Source organism: Carex rostrata, chromosome 27, assembly GCF_964058835.1.
Source record: "Carex rostrata chromosome 27, lpCarRost1.2, whole genome shotgun sequence".
NCBI classification, from domain to species: Eukaryota; Viridiplantae; Streptophyta; class Magnoliopsida; order Poales; family Cyperaceae; genus Carex; species Carex rostrata.
The window spans coordinates 1,342,637-1,358,435 of record NC_135944.1 but is presented as its reverse complement, the minus strand read 5'-3'; the positions used below and the strand labels follow the sequence as shown (position 1 = coordinate 1,358,435).

General features: G+C 32.0%; 1 protein-coding gene across 1 annotated transcript; it reads right to left on the bottom strand.

The window, feature by feature from the left end:
- Positions 1 to 10,232: 10,232 nt before the first annotated feature.
- LOC144545207 (putative disease resistance protein RGA3) lies at positions 10,233 to 15,323 on the bottom strand. The gene is made up of 3 exons (XM_078293795.1): positions 14,169 to 15,323; positions 10,939 to 13,108; positions 10,233 to 10,419 (listed from the first exon to the last, which is right to left on the bottom strand). Exons 1-2 carry the CDS (start codon positions 15,210 to 15,212, stop codon positions 11,003 to 11,005), a joined length of 3,150 nt encoding a protein of 1,049 aa, XP_078149921.1. The 5' UTR covers positions 15,213 to 15,323; the 3' UTR covers positions 10,233 to 10,419; positions 10,939 to 11,002.
- Between the last annotated feature and the right edge of the window lie 476 nt (positions 15,324 to 15,799).

Here is a 15,799-nt window from a genome sequence, read left to right as displayed (position 1 = left end):
GATAATAACTTATTCTGGATTAATTCACATTTAACTCTATCTTACTCATTCTATTTTACTTCTTGTTTGACAATTTAAATAGAGGAGGGTTCAAATGCCTCCATTTTTTGTGCTTCCACCATGCCTCCATTTTTTAAAACTTTAATAATTTAAAATTTAAAACTTAAAAGTCAAAATAAAACCGTTGGATATGATCTACATCGTTTTATTTATGCACATGTAAAAAATTATGACATTTTAATTTTATTTTGATTGTCATCAAGAGCTTGTAAAAAATGCACTAATTTGGATGATTTCTAAACGTTGATTTTTGAACTTATTGATTCACATAAAAACAAAATTGAAATGTCATAATTTTTTATGGGCACTTAGAGAAATTAACATAGATCACATCTAACGGTTTTATTTTGACTTTTAAGTTTTAAATTTTGAGTTATTAAAGTTTTAAAAAATGGAGGCATGGTGGAGGCACAAAAAAATGAAGGCATTTGAACCCTTCTCATTTAAATATAAAATAAACATTTTATTTCACTTCTTACTTCACAATCAAATATAAATAACTAACCTTAGTATAATTTGTTTGATATACCATGCAAATAAGGGTGCAAAAATATTAAATATTATATGTTTCTATCTGGATTTATATTCAAAATTTTGTAGATTCAGATATTCGCATACAGATAGTTTGTAGATACATATATAGTATATGTTGATACGTGTGTGTGTCAGTGTGTCTATAAGTGTATGGTCTTAGTTTTAGAAGCAGATATGAATAAAATACAGATAATTATCTGCATCAATATTTTAAATTTTTGGGATATCTTTTGATTATAAATATAGTTATGTTGGTGATTAATTTTTGTTAAGGTGATATATATTTTGTAATGATATAACAAGTTATACATGAGGAAAATTATTTTGCTCATCATAATAATTGAATATCTGAATTATATCTGTATTTTATGTTTTTTTATTATCAAATAAAAAAGTAATTTATTGAATATCAAATTAATTTTGTTACAATATTTAGAGTAGTTATTTGAATTGGATATATATATTTGTATTCATATCTATTTAATATTCAATCTCTATTCTTATCTGTTTAATATTCAATTCGTATCTGTGTTAAAAAAAAAATACAGATCGATATAGTTTTACCACTACCCAATCTGGATTCAATCCAGTTACCACTGTAGAGTAGATTTGATGGACATCATATATTCTTTAGATTCGATGAGTTCCAGAACCATTCAATCTGCTTTAAGATCCGTACGCTCTTCTGGTGCGACTGATTTCAATTTTTGTGCGTATGAATCTTAAAATAAATCAAACGATTTTGGAAATCCATTGAACCTACTCCATTCTCTATATTTACAACCCTACACTCAAATAATTATTACTTGTCTCTTTTTTTATCTTTGGACCCGACCTGAAAACATCCTTCTTACATGACAGTACAAAATTTTGTCTCTAATGTAAGTGCAAATGTATCACTGTTAATTAACAGAGAGAATCTAATCTGCACTGCAACCCAGTTACCCAGACAGTACTACACGATCCTGTTTCTTCAATCCAGTCCATCTGATTTATATCCAACGGATCAAATTATTTGCAGTATAAATGCAAGATCCTCTGTTTTCTGAATTGGATAACATTTAATATTGCAATCGGTGCTTAGCTGAATTGATCATATCCCCCAAGGTACCTCATATTTTGAGTTTGAATCCTGTCCGTTCGTTATATACATGCACAGATTTTAATGGACCTGCATTGGGCCGGATTTTGATCAGACGGTCTAGATTGGAACTATAGCAATGTAAGAGTCCATATCCTCCAATTCGGATCACCGTCGGTACATGACGTAGAATTATTAAATTCAGACGATTCTTTTACTGTGACACAAATTTAAAAAACGAACCCCTATATTTAAATAGGCACCGAATTCAAATTGCTCAGCTGGATTCAACTCATTAGACCTCCTACGGTACCATAAAGGATAGACTCCCATATCTTCTGAGGTATATAATATTTTTGTTTAGATCTGGATCGTCTGATCAGAATCTGAGCCAATCTGATCCAAAATGGAATACATAGGATCCTTTAATTTTTGTGTAAATTCTGATTGGACAGTTGAATCTATCTTTGGATCGGATTCTGATCAAACGGTCCCGATTAATTAGAACTCAAGTGGTAAGGTTATGCAAGAGTCTATATCCTCTGAGGTAACAAAATACTTATGTTTAGATCCAAATCGTCTGGACAAATCCGATCCGAGGTGGAATGCATAGACCCTTTAATATTTGCGAGAATTCTGATCGGACGGTCTGAATCTAAACAAAAATATTATGTTACCTCTGGTGATATGAATCAGTAATGCAGGGGATCCGGGCTCCAGCTCAGCTAATTAGCATTGGATTCTCTTAGGTGGGGCCCACAAAGGGGGATAAGGGAGTAAAATTGTGTTGTTTTGTTGGTGGTTGGTACATTGGTATCCTTTTCATCAGGTATGGTCGTATGGAGAGCAATTAATTGAGGCTTATTTGAAAGAGAGGTCAGCTTACTCACCTCACCTCACATGCTTTTGCCTTTTGTTTACCTCTTAATTTTTTTTACCTTTTTAGTTGAATTGTGTTTTCCTTTCTACTGTGCTCAAATTAAATTTGCATCAGAATGAACTGTAAGTGCTGCTCCGTTTACAGACAGTCGGATTTAAATGGATAGAGTCTTAAATACCTATTTATTATCTCTTTTTATATATAATAAATCAGTGGGGGCACATACATTTTAATAATATATTTTCTCAAATTAAAAAAAAAAAAAATCTAATTTGTAGTGGTAAAGTCTGAGTCATGTATTCTGTAGTAATGTAGTCTGAGTCATGTATTATGTAGTCATGTATTATGTAGAAATGAACATTTTATAAGTTAATTTATAAATTGTTTTGTATATTCAATTTTTATCATTTCTTTAAGACCGCTTGACTTTGTAGCAAATAAACTCGAAACTTTCAAAATTTTGCATGTGCATGCATCACTCATGAAGTACATGGATTCCAATGGTTTAGATTCGGCGTTTGAAGTCGATCCGATATACTTTTAAAGTTGTGCTCACCAAACTCTATTGGCGAGCACATCACACTCTAGCTTTGCTCCTCAAATTTTAAATTACTGCAGAAAGAATTTAAACAAATATTAAAAGGGTATATGAATTTACAAATTAAATTAAATTAGATCGGATTATGATTAGATGGTCAGGATTCCAAATTTAAAATAAGTATCGCTCAATATGATATTCATATTAAAAAGCTTCGTGCCTTTCATGTCTCATAGTTTCTCATATCATGTATTTTGGTTTTAAAAATTTATACAGTCAATTTCAAATACTCAATATGATAAGTATATTAAAATATACTTGGAGACAAAATTTTATATTTTTTTACTATCTTTTTATATAAATACAGAATCACTGTTTTTAGATGGTTCATAAATAATGATTTTTTTATATAAATTTTATTTATGTTCGACCAGCAACATGTATATTATTTATTTGCCAACATTTTTTTTCGACATGAATAGTAGCTAAACTTAACATTTATTAATTTAAAGATTCTTACATTTAGTACTTGTCCGACATATTTAATTAAGATATGCTTAATGAAATCATTCTTCTTTGGTATGCACATGGAATCTCAATTGTAATTCCAATTCAGTGACGGTAAATAAAAGATGGAAATATTTTATTGACATTAAATTATTTGAAAAATATTAATTTTCAATTTATTTGAAAATTGATTAATTGAGTTTAAAATCAAATCTGTCTTAAACATATACAAATACAGAGGGGATGAATACGAAATGAATAATTATCAGATAATTGAGTCATCATAATTAAATTAAAATTATTATTAACCAATAAAAAATAAAATAAAGAAATAAGATAGACTCGAAAATAATATAAATTGGAAACTAACAGAGAAGAAACATGATGAAAATAAGAAACAAATCAGGAAAAATAAAAGAAAGTAAAATGAAGGTGTCTCAAACGGAGAAGACAAGATGAATCATTATTATTTATAAAAATAATTAAATAAGTGAAGCTACAAGTAAGGTGAGATATGGTACTGTATGATATCCAATTGATTATCCCCAATTTGTACATAATTCGCCTTGGATTCTGATTAAGTCAGGAATGTAGATCTAAATCCTGTGAATGCATGTTGTAACACCAATATAACTATATAAGCAATAAACAAGTACTCAGCTTAATTAATTTTGTGGTGTACAAATTAACTAATTTAAGTATGATTTTATAAGATTAATTACTCAACTAGCTAGTACAAAATTATATCCACACATGGTATGCTACCTTATTGGTTGCCTAATCCATTTATGCATTTCTGACCTGGAACTAAATTTAACCTAAACACTAGCAAAAAAATAATGTAAGAAATTGTAGGGTCCCAAAGGGGTAGGGATCATAAAAATTAGGGGAATCTCATGTATACCCCTCAAAAACTTCAAATTATGTATTCACTCTCTAAAAGTTATAATATCATATTTATCCTTCTAAATTTCAAAAACTGACAAACTTACTCATTTTATTATCTTTTATATTAATACTCATTTTAAATTCATAAAGTACCCATTTTACACTATATTAAGAAATATTAAAAGTAGCATGCTTAACAAAAATAACAGTCTTCTAATTGGTCAATTTTCGAGGTACGTATATGCTTGTGTAAGCGTGAGAAATAAAAAAATAACTCAATTGTCCTTGAAAATCAACCAATTAGAAGACATACATTTTTCTAAAATATACTACATATTTTATATTTTTATTAATAAAGAGTAAATGAGTACTTTATAAATTTAAAATGTAATAGAAAACACAATAAAATAGATAAATTTGTGAGATTTTAAAATTTAGAAGGGTAAAAATTATATTATGAATTTTAGAGGGGAAAAAAGTTAATTTCGAATTTTTTTTAGTATACATGAACTTGCCTCTAAAACTTATTTAAAATTAATGGAAGATGTATACAGGCCCAGACAAAAGCTATGCCATATTAAAATAGTATGATTTTGCAACACCAAGTCAAAAAGGTACTACTACACTTCTTTTTTATTTTTTATTTTTTTATTTTTGGGTGCTGCCTGAAAGGCTGAAACATTGTCCACTCAACAAGAAATTGAAAATTAGCATCTGAATAATTGTGTTTGAACCAATCCATTAGGACCAGATTGTTTCATTATTAGAAATGTATTAAATATTTTGTAAAAAATCTGAAAGATGTAAATTCTTTTTTTTGTGTGCTCAAATTATTGATTTGGTTTTTTAAGTTTGTATTCAGATCAGGTATTTTTTGTAATTAAGCATTGAGATTCAAAAACAATTATCTCTGTATAGGAGGTTGCAATTTCGAAATCTGATTGGGATCCTTTGTTTTTTTTTTTTTTTAAAATTAAAAAAATGGATTCATTTACAAACTCTAAGGTCGTGCTCCAGACGAAGGGAGACAGAAGAAAGGGAGGGGAAAATCACTGTGGAAGGGAGACGCTCACCCCAGACCGTTTCTGCCCGAAGATTTCCCTTGCTCCAGAAGAGAAAAATCGGAGAGGGAGCGGAGGTGAAGAACTACTGTTCGGAGGGGAGAGCGGTACCGCGTAGTCTTGATTTTCTCCGAATTTTGTCACCCCCAAATCGGGGTGTAGAAACTACTGTTCCGAGGGTAGCCTCCCCCCTCGTCCTCTCCCCTTCCTTCCCTTTAATGAGAGTTTCCCCTTCGTTACTGGAGCACAGCCTAAAGAACCGAATGAATCAATTTATTTTATCAGGAATGAAAATTTTGAAATCCTTGCAGTGCATAAAAAAAAAAAAAATCATTTTTCTCTTTTCCAACAAAACATTTTATATATTTCTAAAAGTAAAAATTCTGCACCAGACCACCACCAACCTAATTGAATAATGGTAAAAGTTAAACAAAGCTAAGTTTCTTAACTGGTGATCATTTCATTTAAAAAGGGTACCATTGACGGTACATTGAACTCCCTTTTGTACCTTTTTCAACACTTGATGGAGTTTACTGTGGGTCCATTGAACAGCATTGCCATGTCTCCACAAACCCACTTCTAATTTTGATCCAACTTTTCCAGACAAAAAGCTTTTAGAAGATTTGGGGGGAGAGCAGATATAGCTGTCTCTGACTTCCTCTCAGCCGTTGGATTGAACTCAGGCGGTTGAGATTATGTTGCAACACTTAGACAGCTCTGCAGTAGGCCAATAGTGCTAGCTATGCTTACTTGCCAATATCATTATTGATGCAAGTTAACTGTAAGCGTGTTTAAAAAAAAAAAAAAACAGAGCAAACTGTAGGCAACAATAAATGAGCAGAAGTGCAGAACTGAGTCGAGTTAAAGTTTTTATTTATTTATTTATTTATTTATTAAAGTAAAGGCCAAAGATTAAGTCATTTAAATATTTATTATCCATATTTCATAAAGTAAATTTTTTATTTGAGTGTTGAACCTGCGACATCTCATATGAAAGTTTTTTTTTCTTTATCACTAAACTAAATGCTGGTTTTCGAGTTAAGTAACACTTAAATTCGAATCGTATCAGAACCAACATAGCTTATTTTAGTCGAGCTTGCTCATTAACAGCTCATTCGTGCTGTGTTGCATAGACCAATTTTTGTCAATTCAGTGCCCTAAGCTGCCCAATAACCTGAGTGGAAAAAAAATTATCTTCTTCTTGCAACAAGTTTCATCTTCTAGTGATAGAAACAAAAAGATAGTGAAAGAAACATAAAATAATTTCATCTTCTTTTAGAAAAACAGAGAAACGAGCCGAACTATAATCGAGCAAGCCGTTAATTCAAACCGATATTGAATGAGCCAAGAACTACAAACCAGTGTAGTAAAAAACAGCCGTTTAGGGTGATTAATCGGCTGATTAGTCATTAACAGCAATTAAACCGTTACGGAATTTTTCGACTAATCGGCCGATTATTTCCGATTAACCGATAAGCACATACCGTTATTTACAACACTGTTAGAAACATTTCTTCTGAGCCAATTAAAGCAACAATGGTACAAATAATCTATTGTAGGCTTCTAGCTGCTGTGCTATAATAAATTAATTGGAGTTCAAAAGCTACAAAGTGAAAGATAATTATGAAAAATGCTGTCTTTATACACTTGTAATATTCTTAAGACTTGTTGTGCTAATGCTTATGGGGAGTAGTAGGCTAGCTCAAAACTAGGTATGTTTAATTTAGCTATTTAATTAGTGTTTTTACCTACCACATGATCATCCTAAAACTTATATCTGTTCATTTCTATTAGCTGAGATAGTTATTTATGAAGGCTTGGCTAATGAAAAATTTGATAATTTTTTTTTTAATCTCAATTGAATCATCTCAGCAAATTAAATTGAATTGAAATCATGCCCGTCCTTCCGAAAGTATAAAATAATGAGTAAAACTAGGGTGTTCCTAAGTTCACCAAACTCATTTGAGAACTCAACTCTAAAATCTATCAGATTGGCTTCAAATGACGAATTCAAACCGTTGAAATCATTTTAATTTACGAGTGATGCATCTACATGCAAAAAATTTAAAATTTAAAACTAATTTTGTATAGAGTCAAGTGGTCAAAAGGAATTCAAAAAATGAATGCATTAAAATTAATTTATAATCCTTCTAATTTTGACCACTTGATTTTATATTAAATTAATTCAAAACTATAAATTTTTTACATGTAAATGCATCACTTATTAGGTAGAAGGATTTCAACAGTTTGAATTGGTCGTTTGAAGTCAATTCAATAGATTTTAGAGTTGAGTTCACAAAAAGATTTGGTGAACTTAGGAGCACCCTAGTTCTACTCTAAAATTTTCAACGGTTTGGATTGGTCGTTTGAAATCAATTCAATAAATTTTAGAGTTGAGTTCACAAAAGGGTTTGGTGAACTTAGGAGCACCCTAGTTCTACTTAAAATAATAATTACTATTTAAAACATTGTCAGGTAGTAATGATTTTATATATAATATGCGATGTATAAAATGCTCATGAAATATTGGATAAAAAAGAAGCTTGTGCTTTTTGTTTTTTCTTTTCCTGCGTTGTCACATGAAAATTTATACTTACTAATAAAGGATGACAACATTTTTTTAAAAAATAAATTGACTAGTTTGGAAATATTAAGACATTTTGTACATCGATAGAAGGCGCTTCATAGATAAACATTATTTTATTTATGCACATGTAAAATATTACGACATTTCAACTTTGTTTTGGTTGTCATCAAGAGATTGTAAAAAAATGTACTAATGTGGATAATTTCTAGACGTTGATTTTTCAACTTATTAATTCACATAAAAACAAAATTGAAATGTGATAATATTTTATTAGCATATAGAGAAAATAACATAGATCACATCTAATGGTTTTATTTTGACATTTATAATTTAAATTTTAAGCTACTTAAATTTTTAAAAATAAAGACACAATGAAGACAAAAAAATTAAGACATTTGAATCCTCCTCAACCAAATATATACAAGGTCAGTGAGGCATGAGGGTAAATTATATAAAAATATTCGACCAACTTCATAGGCACTATTGTACATATCAATTGATGTGACTTTTTTAGTTCATTTTGTTGTTTTGCTTATCTAACAAAAGAAGATTTTTTAATTCTTTTTCTGTACTTGCACGGGGTAATTTAACAATAGTAGCAAATAGAAAGAGATAAAGGGCCACCAATTTTGCAATATTATAATAATATTTGAGTGATATTATGGTAATATGTATAGCATGCATTTGTTTGGTTTGTACGTACTATGACTATATTAATTTTTAAAATCCAAAAAATTCTTTTTGAACCTTTTAACATGATATTTAAATATCTGTAAATTCACTTTTTGTTATTTTTTAGATAGATAGAAAACCACTCGATCTAAATATTCTAGACCACTAAAAAGTAATAATTTTTTGTCCAATCTAAAAAGAAATATGAAAAAAATATATAAAACATGTAAAATTAAGTCTGCAAGTACATATATTTTTATATAGAAATTATGTCAAACGGTTTAGATCGACTATATAAACTCTAAAACAAAAACATTACTATGTAGTATGGACCAATCTACGCTATGCACACTACCATAGCCTCACACATAATACTTTGTCGGAATACATTCTTGTGAAATAATGATCAACTGATCAAATCAACAATGTCATATGGTGTGTTGGAAACTCCCTTCCAAATATGGATGGGGTTAGTATTTAAAGCTATGAGATCAAATGTGAATAGAGGTCAATCAATAAAATATTCATGGGATCAATTTTACAATAATTATAATATTTTGATCTAAACTATATATATATAGAAAATCAAGAAGTACAATAATTTTCTTGAAATAAATGAGAATCAAATTGACCTCATACATTGAACTCTGCTGCTGGAGAAAATACACCATATCTAAAAGATAAATGACACATCATCAATATTTTATTTTTATTTGACCTTCTTTAAAAGGGTTAAATATAAAAAAAATATATATATATTAGATGTACAAGAAAATGAGCCTCTCCCACATGAATTTTCATTCAACCTTTAAGTTATGATTGAAAGAGGAAGGATAAAAGAATTGGGAAGTTGTAGAAAGATAACATTTTTTTTTAAAGTTCACAATGAAGGGATATGAATATTATGACTTAAATTACTCTCTTACCAGCCCACCTTATCTCTCTACTAAATATTAACATAGAAAAAATTATCTTTTTATTCTTTCACTTTATTATATGAAAATCATGACTTGAATTAATGTTCCACCGAATGAGTTTAAGAAGCCAATCTAATTAGGAAACATGAATAACCGCATGATCAAATATCACAAAAATGTATTTTGGAACTACATCCAAGGAAAAAATGGTGTTAGTAAAATATGTATATTAAATTATTAATAGTACTAATGATATGATGATAATAACAAAAAATTATATGCTAATTTATATATATTATCAGACAATCATGCAGCACCAAGATTGGCATAAAACTCTAACAGCCTTACTATTCTAAATTTAGCTGGGCTAAGTTTGGGCCAGGAAACAATAGTGATTCAGATATGGGCCTTGCATTCCTAATTAAAAATTTGAAAAAACAACCAAGCGTCGCGATTAAACTCTATTTTGACATCCAAATTTGCAAAAGGAGAACCAAAGAATATGACAAATTAAAAATTAAGAAGGCAATCCCACACAAAAGAATTACAAAATGGGAATAACAAAGCAGAATAAAAAATTGAAAAAAAATATCACCCTTCTATCAGATTTGTTTAATTTGTGTTACATGGTACCCCCAGTACCACTGTTTTTGTTGTGCAGTTCTCAAGCTTTGACTCCTTTTAATTGCAAAATCTACAAAACACAAACAGAAGATAGTTCAGCATTTCAGTTCTGAAACATGTTATATATTGTGCATTAAATTTTACAATTATGAAATCAGGCAAATTTCTGTAACTTTTCTGTTTCTAATGTCGACCTTTTTTATTATTTATTATGGAACTTTATATTTATACTACCTTGCTTAATAATATAATCCTAATTTATCTCTTATAGCTTAACTGAACACAAGACTTGGTAATTCAAATGTATGGAAATTGTGGTGATTGCTTCGTAGTAACTAGTAATGGTACATACCAAGTAACAAACCAGACTATTTCAAATTGTTAATACTATACTCCATATATGGAGAATCAAACGAACTGTTGGATTTACAATCAAATACAACACAAAATAAAAACAATAAAAGTAGCTCATATATGCATCTGCTCATATGCCATAGACGTTTTATAAATATGACAAACGAATCAGAAATCCAAATAGAACACATGACATGATAAATTAAGCTAGTTAGACCAAGCAGAAATAACATACCTGAATGAAAAAAGTAACTATGCCAAGATCAAGCTTCTACTTTTCTTGTCAGTTCATCTGAACTTCACTTGACGTTGGTTGTGAAACTGAATGGTGTCTTCTGGTAGGTGGCATGGAGCGATTCATCCCCTGTGCCAATCTTCACCTTGGAAATGTGCTTGAATTTGTGCCACTCAGAACAACTTTCTCTTTGGTTTACAATCTTCAGCAACAGCTTCTCATGACACCAGATTATTAGCTTATGTGTCACTATGGTCGTCAAGTAATCCGGCAGGAATTCCATTTCATAATCACTTAATACCATGGTTTGTAAAGCTTTTGGGTTCCCTACTACTTTTAGATTTGGGCAGTGGTTGATTAGAACATGCGAGATGCTGGGCAAATTTGAAATTCTCTCCAAGTTTGGATTTCTAAGAACACGAATATCTTTGATTGACGGGATATTCTCTACGGTAGTAAGCTTATCAGCACCTTCAATTTGTAGGAACTCCAAGGAAGTAGCATAGAGCAAAAGACCCTCCGGAAGAGATCTCAATTGAGGACAATCTATAATAAATAATTCCTTCATCTTGGGCATAGCTGGTTGTCCTCTATTCCACTGCCACTCTTTCCAATTGGGCATCCTATCAAAGATTAGATCATTTAATTTGGGAAATGCCGGTATAACATAAGAACCCATTGTATGAACTGTTGGATCTCTGCTTTTGCTATCTCCTTGCATGAACTCTTCTCCCACCCTCACCACTGAATATGCACCTTTTATTGAAAGTCTATGCAAATTGGGGAATTGGCCTAACATGGCAAGCACCTTAAAGCAAGCACAATTCAAAATTTCAACATCTCGCAAATTTGGAAGGGCTGCTCCCAAATTCAACCAATTAGGAAGGCATCTACCAAAGTAACCCTCAACTCTAATTCTTTTTACAGAATGCGGAGGACAAAGCTCTTTTAAAACATCCTCTATTGTCATCTTCTTCTCGTTAGTTTGAGAAAGTTGTTCTTCTGAACTCAATGCCGTGTACACAAGGTATAAGACTTGCAAAAGATCTTTGCTCCTAAGGCTAGCTCTTTCTGCTACGTTCCTATCAAATACTCTCTCTAGGCCCATTAAACAAAGATAAATTAGTTTTTGTAAAAATTCTAACCCATCTAGGCTACTAAATCCCTCCAAACTATCCTTGCATGGCACAAAGCCAATTAGATGGGAGAGCTTTCCTAGATTATTTAATGCCGTTGGGATTGCCTTGACATTTGTATTTAGAAAATTAAGGAACCTCAGTTCACGTAGATTACCAATGCTTGGGGGGGCATATGACAACTTTTTGCAGTCAAAACAATTAAAATATTCTAAATTTCTTAGATTTCCTATGGAATTTGGAATCTTTGCTAACCCTGAATTACTGATATCTAAGTACCTTAGATGCATGAGGTCACACAAAGAATCTGGTAGGCTTGACAAATTGGAATTGTATGGACCGAGATTTATGGTGCGGAGGTTTGAAAAGGCTTTACACATATCATCAAGTGCAATTCCAGGTTCATAATAGATCAATGTTCTCAATCCTTTTTCCTTTTTAATTACCTCAATGTTTACCATATTTCCTTCTATTGATAGCCTTCGTATTTTCATTGAACCGTCATACTTAGATAAAACTTGTCCCCCCCGTAATTGACAGTTCTCATCTTTTCCTAATTGACAGGCAAAAGACCACAAAATGTCATGCATTTTGCATTCTGCTTGATTATAGTATGCATCGGTATCTTCCAAAAGATTGCGCTGCAGTAATTCTGTGTAGTACTCATTTCCCGACTCCCAAAAATCATCATTATCTGGTAAAAATCCTTCCGCTAGCCAACCATATATTAAATCTGTTTTGCGAAACTCAAAATCTTGAGGAAAGATGGAGCAAAAGATGAAGCACTGCTTCAAAGGTGGTGGAAGGTCCTCGTAGCTCAAATAGATTGCATGATGGACATCTCCCGGTAGCCCATCCATAGACCAAACGGTGCTTCTTAGAATTGCTTGCCAATTTTCCCTTGAATTACCCTTTGTGCAAAGTACACCGCCTATGCTTTTTATGGCAAGGGGCAAACCATCACATTTTTGAACAATTTGCATTCCCATTTCCTTGTGATCATGAATCTCACTGTCACTCCCATTTGGAAATACCTATATATCATATAAGTATTTGAACATGAAGTTAGTAACTTCGAATGTTTCTAGAACTGAAGTATTCATAATTAACGCCAATGCATAAGAAAATATAGAGGTACAAAGATTAAGAATAGAGTTCAAAATTAGCCTACTAGTTTGAATCACACATTGAAACAGTAGATAGAACACATTAAAATCCGAATTTTTATTAATAACATATAAAAAAAAATCAAATTAAACAGATTAACAACGACCTGCTTTTGGAATATTTTCAGAAACAATAATTCCGTTGGATAATCTAGCAGAATTGAATTGGCCCTATTAGATAAATATGCTTTTACCTCACCAGTGTAAGAAAATAATGTCTTTGGGTTGTTTTGCAAATATATCGATCAAACTAAAGCTTGGTCGACTTAAAATGAGTTCAGGTAGATTAACATTTTGCAGCATAATTAGACAAAAACAACCATAATAGTAACAGATGGGCCTCAGAAGTAAGAAAGGCCCAAAAATCAGTGGTACCTCTACAAACATTTACATTGTTTGATTCATGCCCTCCTTTGCGGGAAATAAATCTTCTGTGATTTCAAAGGAATAACAGGGTCCTGTTATTCTTATCTCAATTATTCAACTTTTGAAATTCGTGTATGAAAAAGTTCCACTGAGATTAACGTAAAGAAAATTTTGAATGGTTGAGATTGGAATAGGAGGACCCTGTTATTCCATAATTAGAATCACAGCAGATTTTTTTCCCCCTTTGCGTACCTTCCCTCCGTCACTTGCTAAAGCATGAATTTTACAGAACAACCTAGTTTATTTGCAATATTTGAACAACCACACACACACACACGCAGAGATATATAAAAAGAAAGATGAAGGTTAAGCTTGCAAGTACCATATCCTCGTTATTACAATAAATGATTTTTCACATCCGGTTTCGAACTCATAACTACTTGTGGATATTTTTTATGTCAAGAATAATGATAGAGAAAATCTGAACAAGTTACCACATTTAATATTAATATAAATTAGGAGAAAATTTTGAAGTACAATCATACATAGTTTTCAGTGATACCTGTTTAATTAATAAGAACCATCCATCCTCGTTAGATAACTTCTCCACTCGATGTAATTTTGTTGCTCTCATTCCGTTCGCAACTCTTTCATCTCGAGTGGTAATAAGTAACCTACTCCCATGTGCTCCCCTGCTCATTGGAGCCCGCAACAGACCGTCCCAAACTGCTCGGCTTTCTTCCCAAACATCATCGAGAATGAGAAAAAACTTTTTCCCCTTGATGAACCTCTCGAGTAGAGGAACCAACTCCGATCTTTCGTGGGCGGCACCATGCTCACCTCCTACCTCTCGGATCATACACTTTAACAATTCTACTCCTTTCACCTCCTTCGAAACACATACCCAAATTTTAAACTGAAATTCATCCATAATTCTTTGATCACTGAAGACTTTTTTAGCTAGTGTGCTCTTCCCAATTCCTCCCATCCCTACAATAGCAACAACACAAATATTTTCTCTCACTCCCTTCTCTTCTTCAGTCAGCCAATTAACTAGCATCTCAGTATCTTCTTCAATTTTCTCTCCAACAATATCATCAACCACAAATAAAGGATCAGTCTCGTGGTCGATGATTGAGTCCACTCGACGAACTCGATCAAAAGGCCTAGGAAAGAATTGTGATTCGGTTAAACCCAGATCATTCCTTCTTTTGGCAATACTCTCTAGCCTCAAATTGATATCATTGATTTTGGAACCAATCTCAAAGGACGGGTTGCGGAAGTAAGACAGCAAAGGCCAGCCCCAACGAGCATTTGAAGAGGAATACGAACCGGAGGCGGCAAGGCACTCCTTTGCCTTGATCCGACAGAGGTCCATTACATCGTTAGCATCATACATGACATCCTTGAGCTGCATGAGCCAGTGCTCAATAGCACGGCCCTTGCTCTGCTTCCTCTCAGCATCAGCAAGAACACATTGAATGTCACGAACGGTCACGGCGAGCTTCTCAATCTGGCCAGGGATACCCAGTAGCAAGCCCACCTCCTCATTCACCATTTGCACGAGGAATTCGCTAAACTTTGAAAGGAAGGCATATATATGCATCGAGTATCATCGCCATGTTTGTTAGAGTGAGAGCTGCTTTTAGTGCTCAGAGGAAGGGAGATTGGAATTAATGGGGATATATGGAGAATGGGGTTTTGGAATTTGGAGCTAAAAGTTCGCGGTGGACAAGGAATACTCTAGCACTCTTCGGCATATGTGAATTGTGAACGCAATCAGGTCTGAATGGAATCGTATTTTTGCTGTCAACAATTCAATATCCGCCGTCAATATAGACTCCACCATATGATCTACACTGATTTTACTGTGGCACGCCATCTAGATGGTGAAAAAACTGTCGACTGAATTCAATATCCCATCATTAAATTTTAAATTACACGCTACACTTAAAATCTAAAAAATAGGGATATTTCATGTATACCCTTAAAAATAAATCCCAAAATTACATATTTGCTCTCTAAAATTCATAATATTATATTGACCTCTCTAAATTTTATTTATTTATTGCCTTTTCTATTAGAACTAATTTTATTCTTTATTAAATAATAAAAATATGTAGTCGGTATAAGAAAAGTGTTCATTCTAATTTGTTGCTTTTTATGAGAAAATATTTTATTTATCTACTTATA

What these genes read in the sequence shown, in the direction of transcription:
- LOC144545207 (XM_078293795.1), bottom strand. Translation starts at nt 15,212, where the DNA reads ATGCATATATATGCCTTCCTTTCAAAGTTTAGCGAATTCCTCGTGCAA. An exon ending in GGTTCTTATTAATTAAACAG is followed by an intron (nt 13,109 to 14,168) that starts GTATCACTGAAA and finishes TATGATATATAG; the next exon opens with GTATTTCCAAATGGGAGTGA.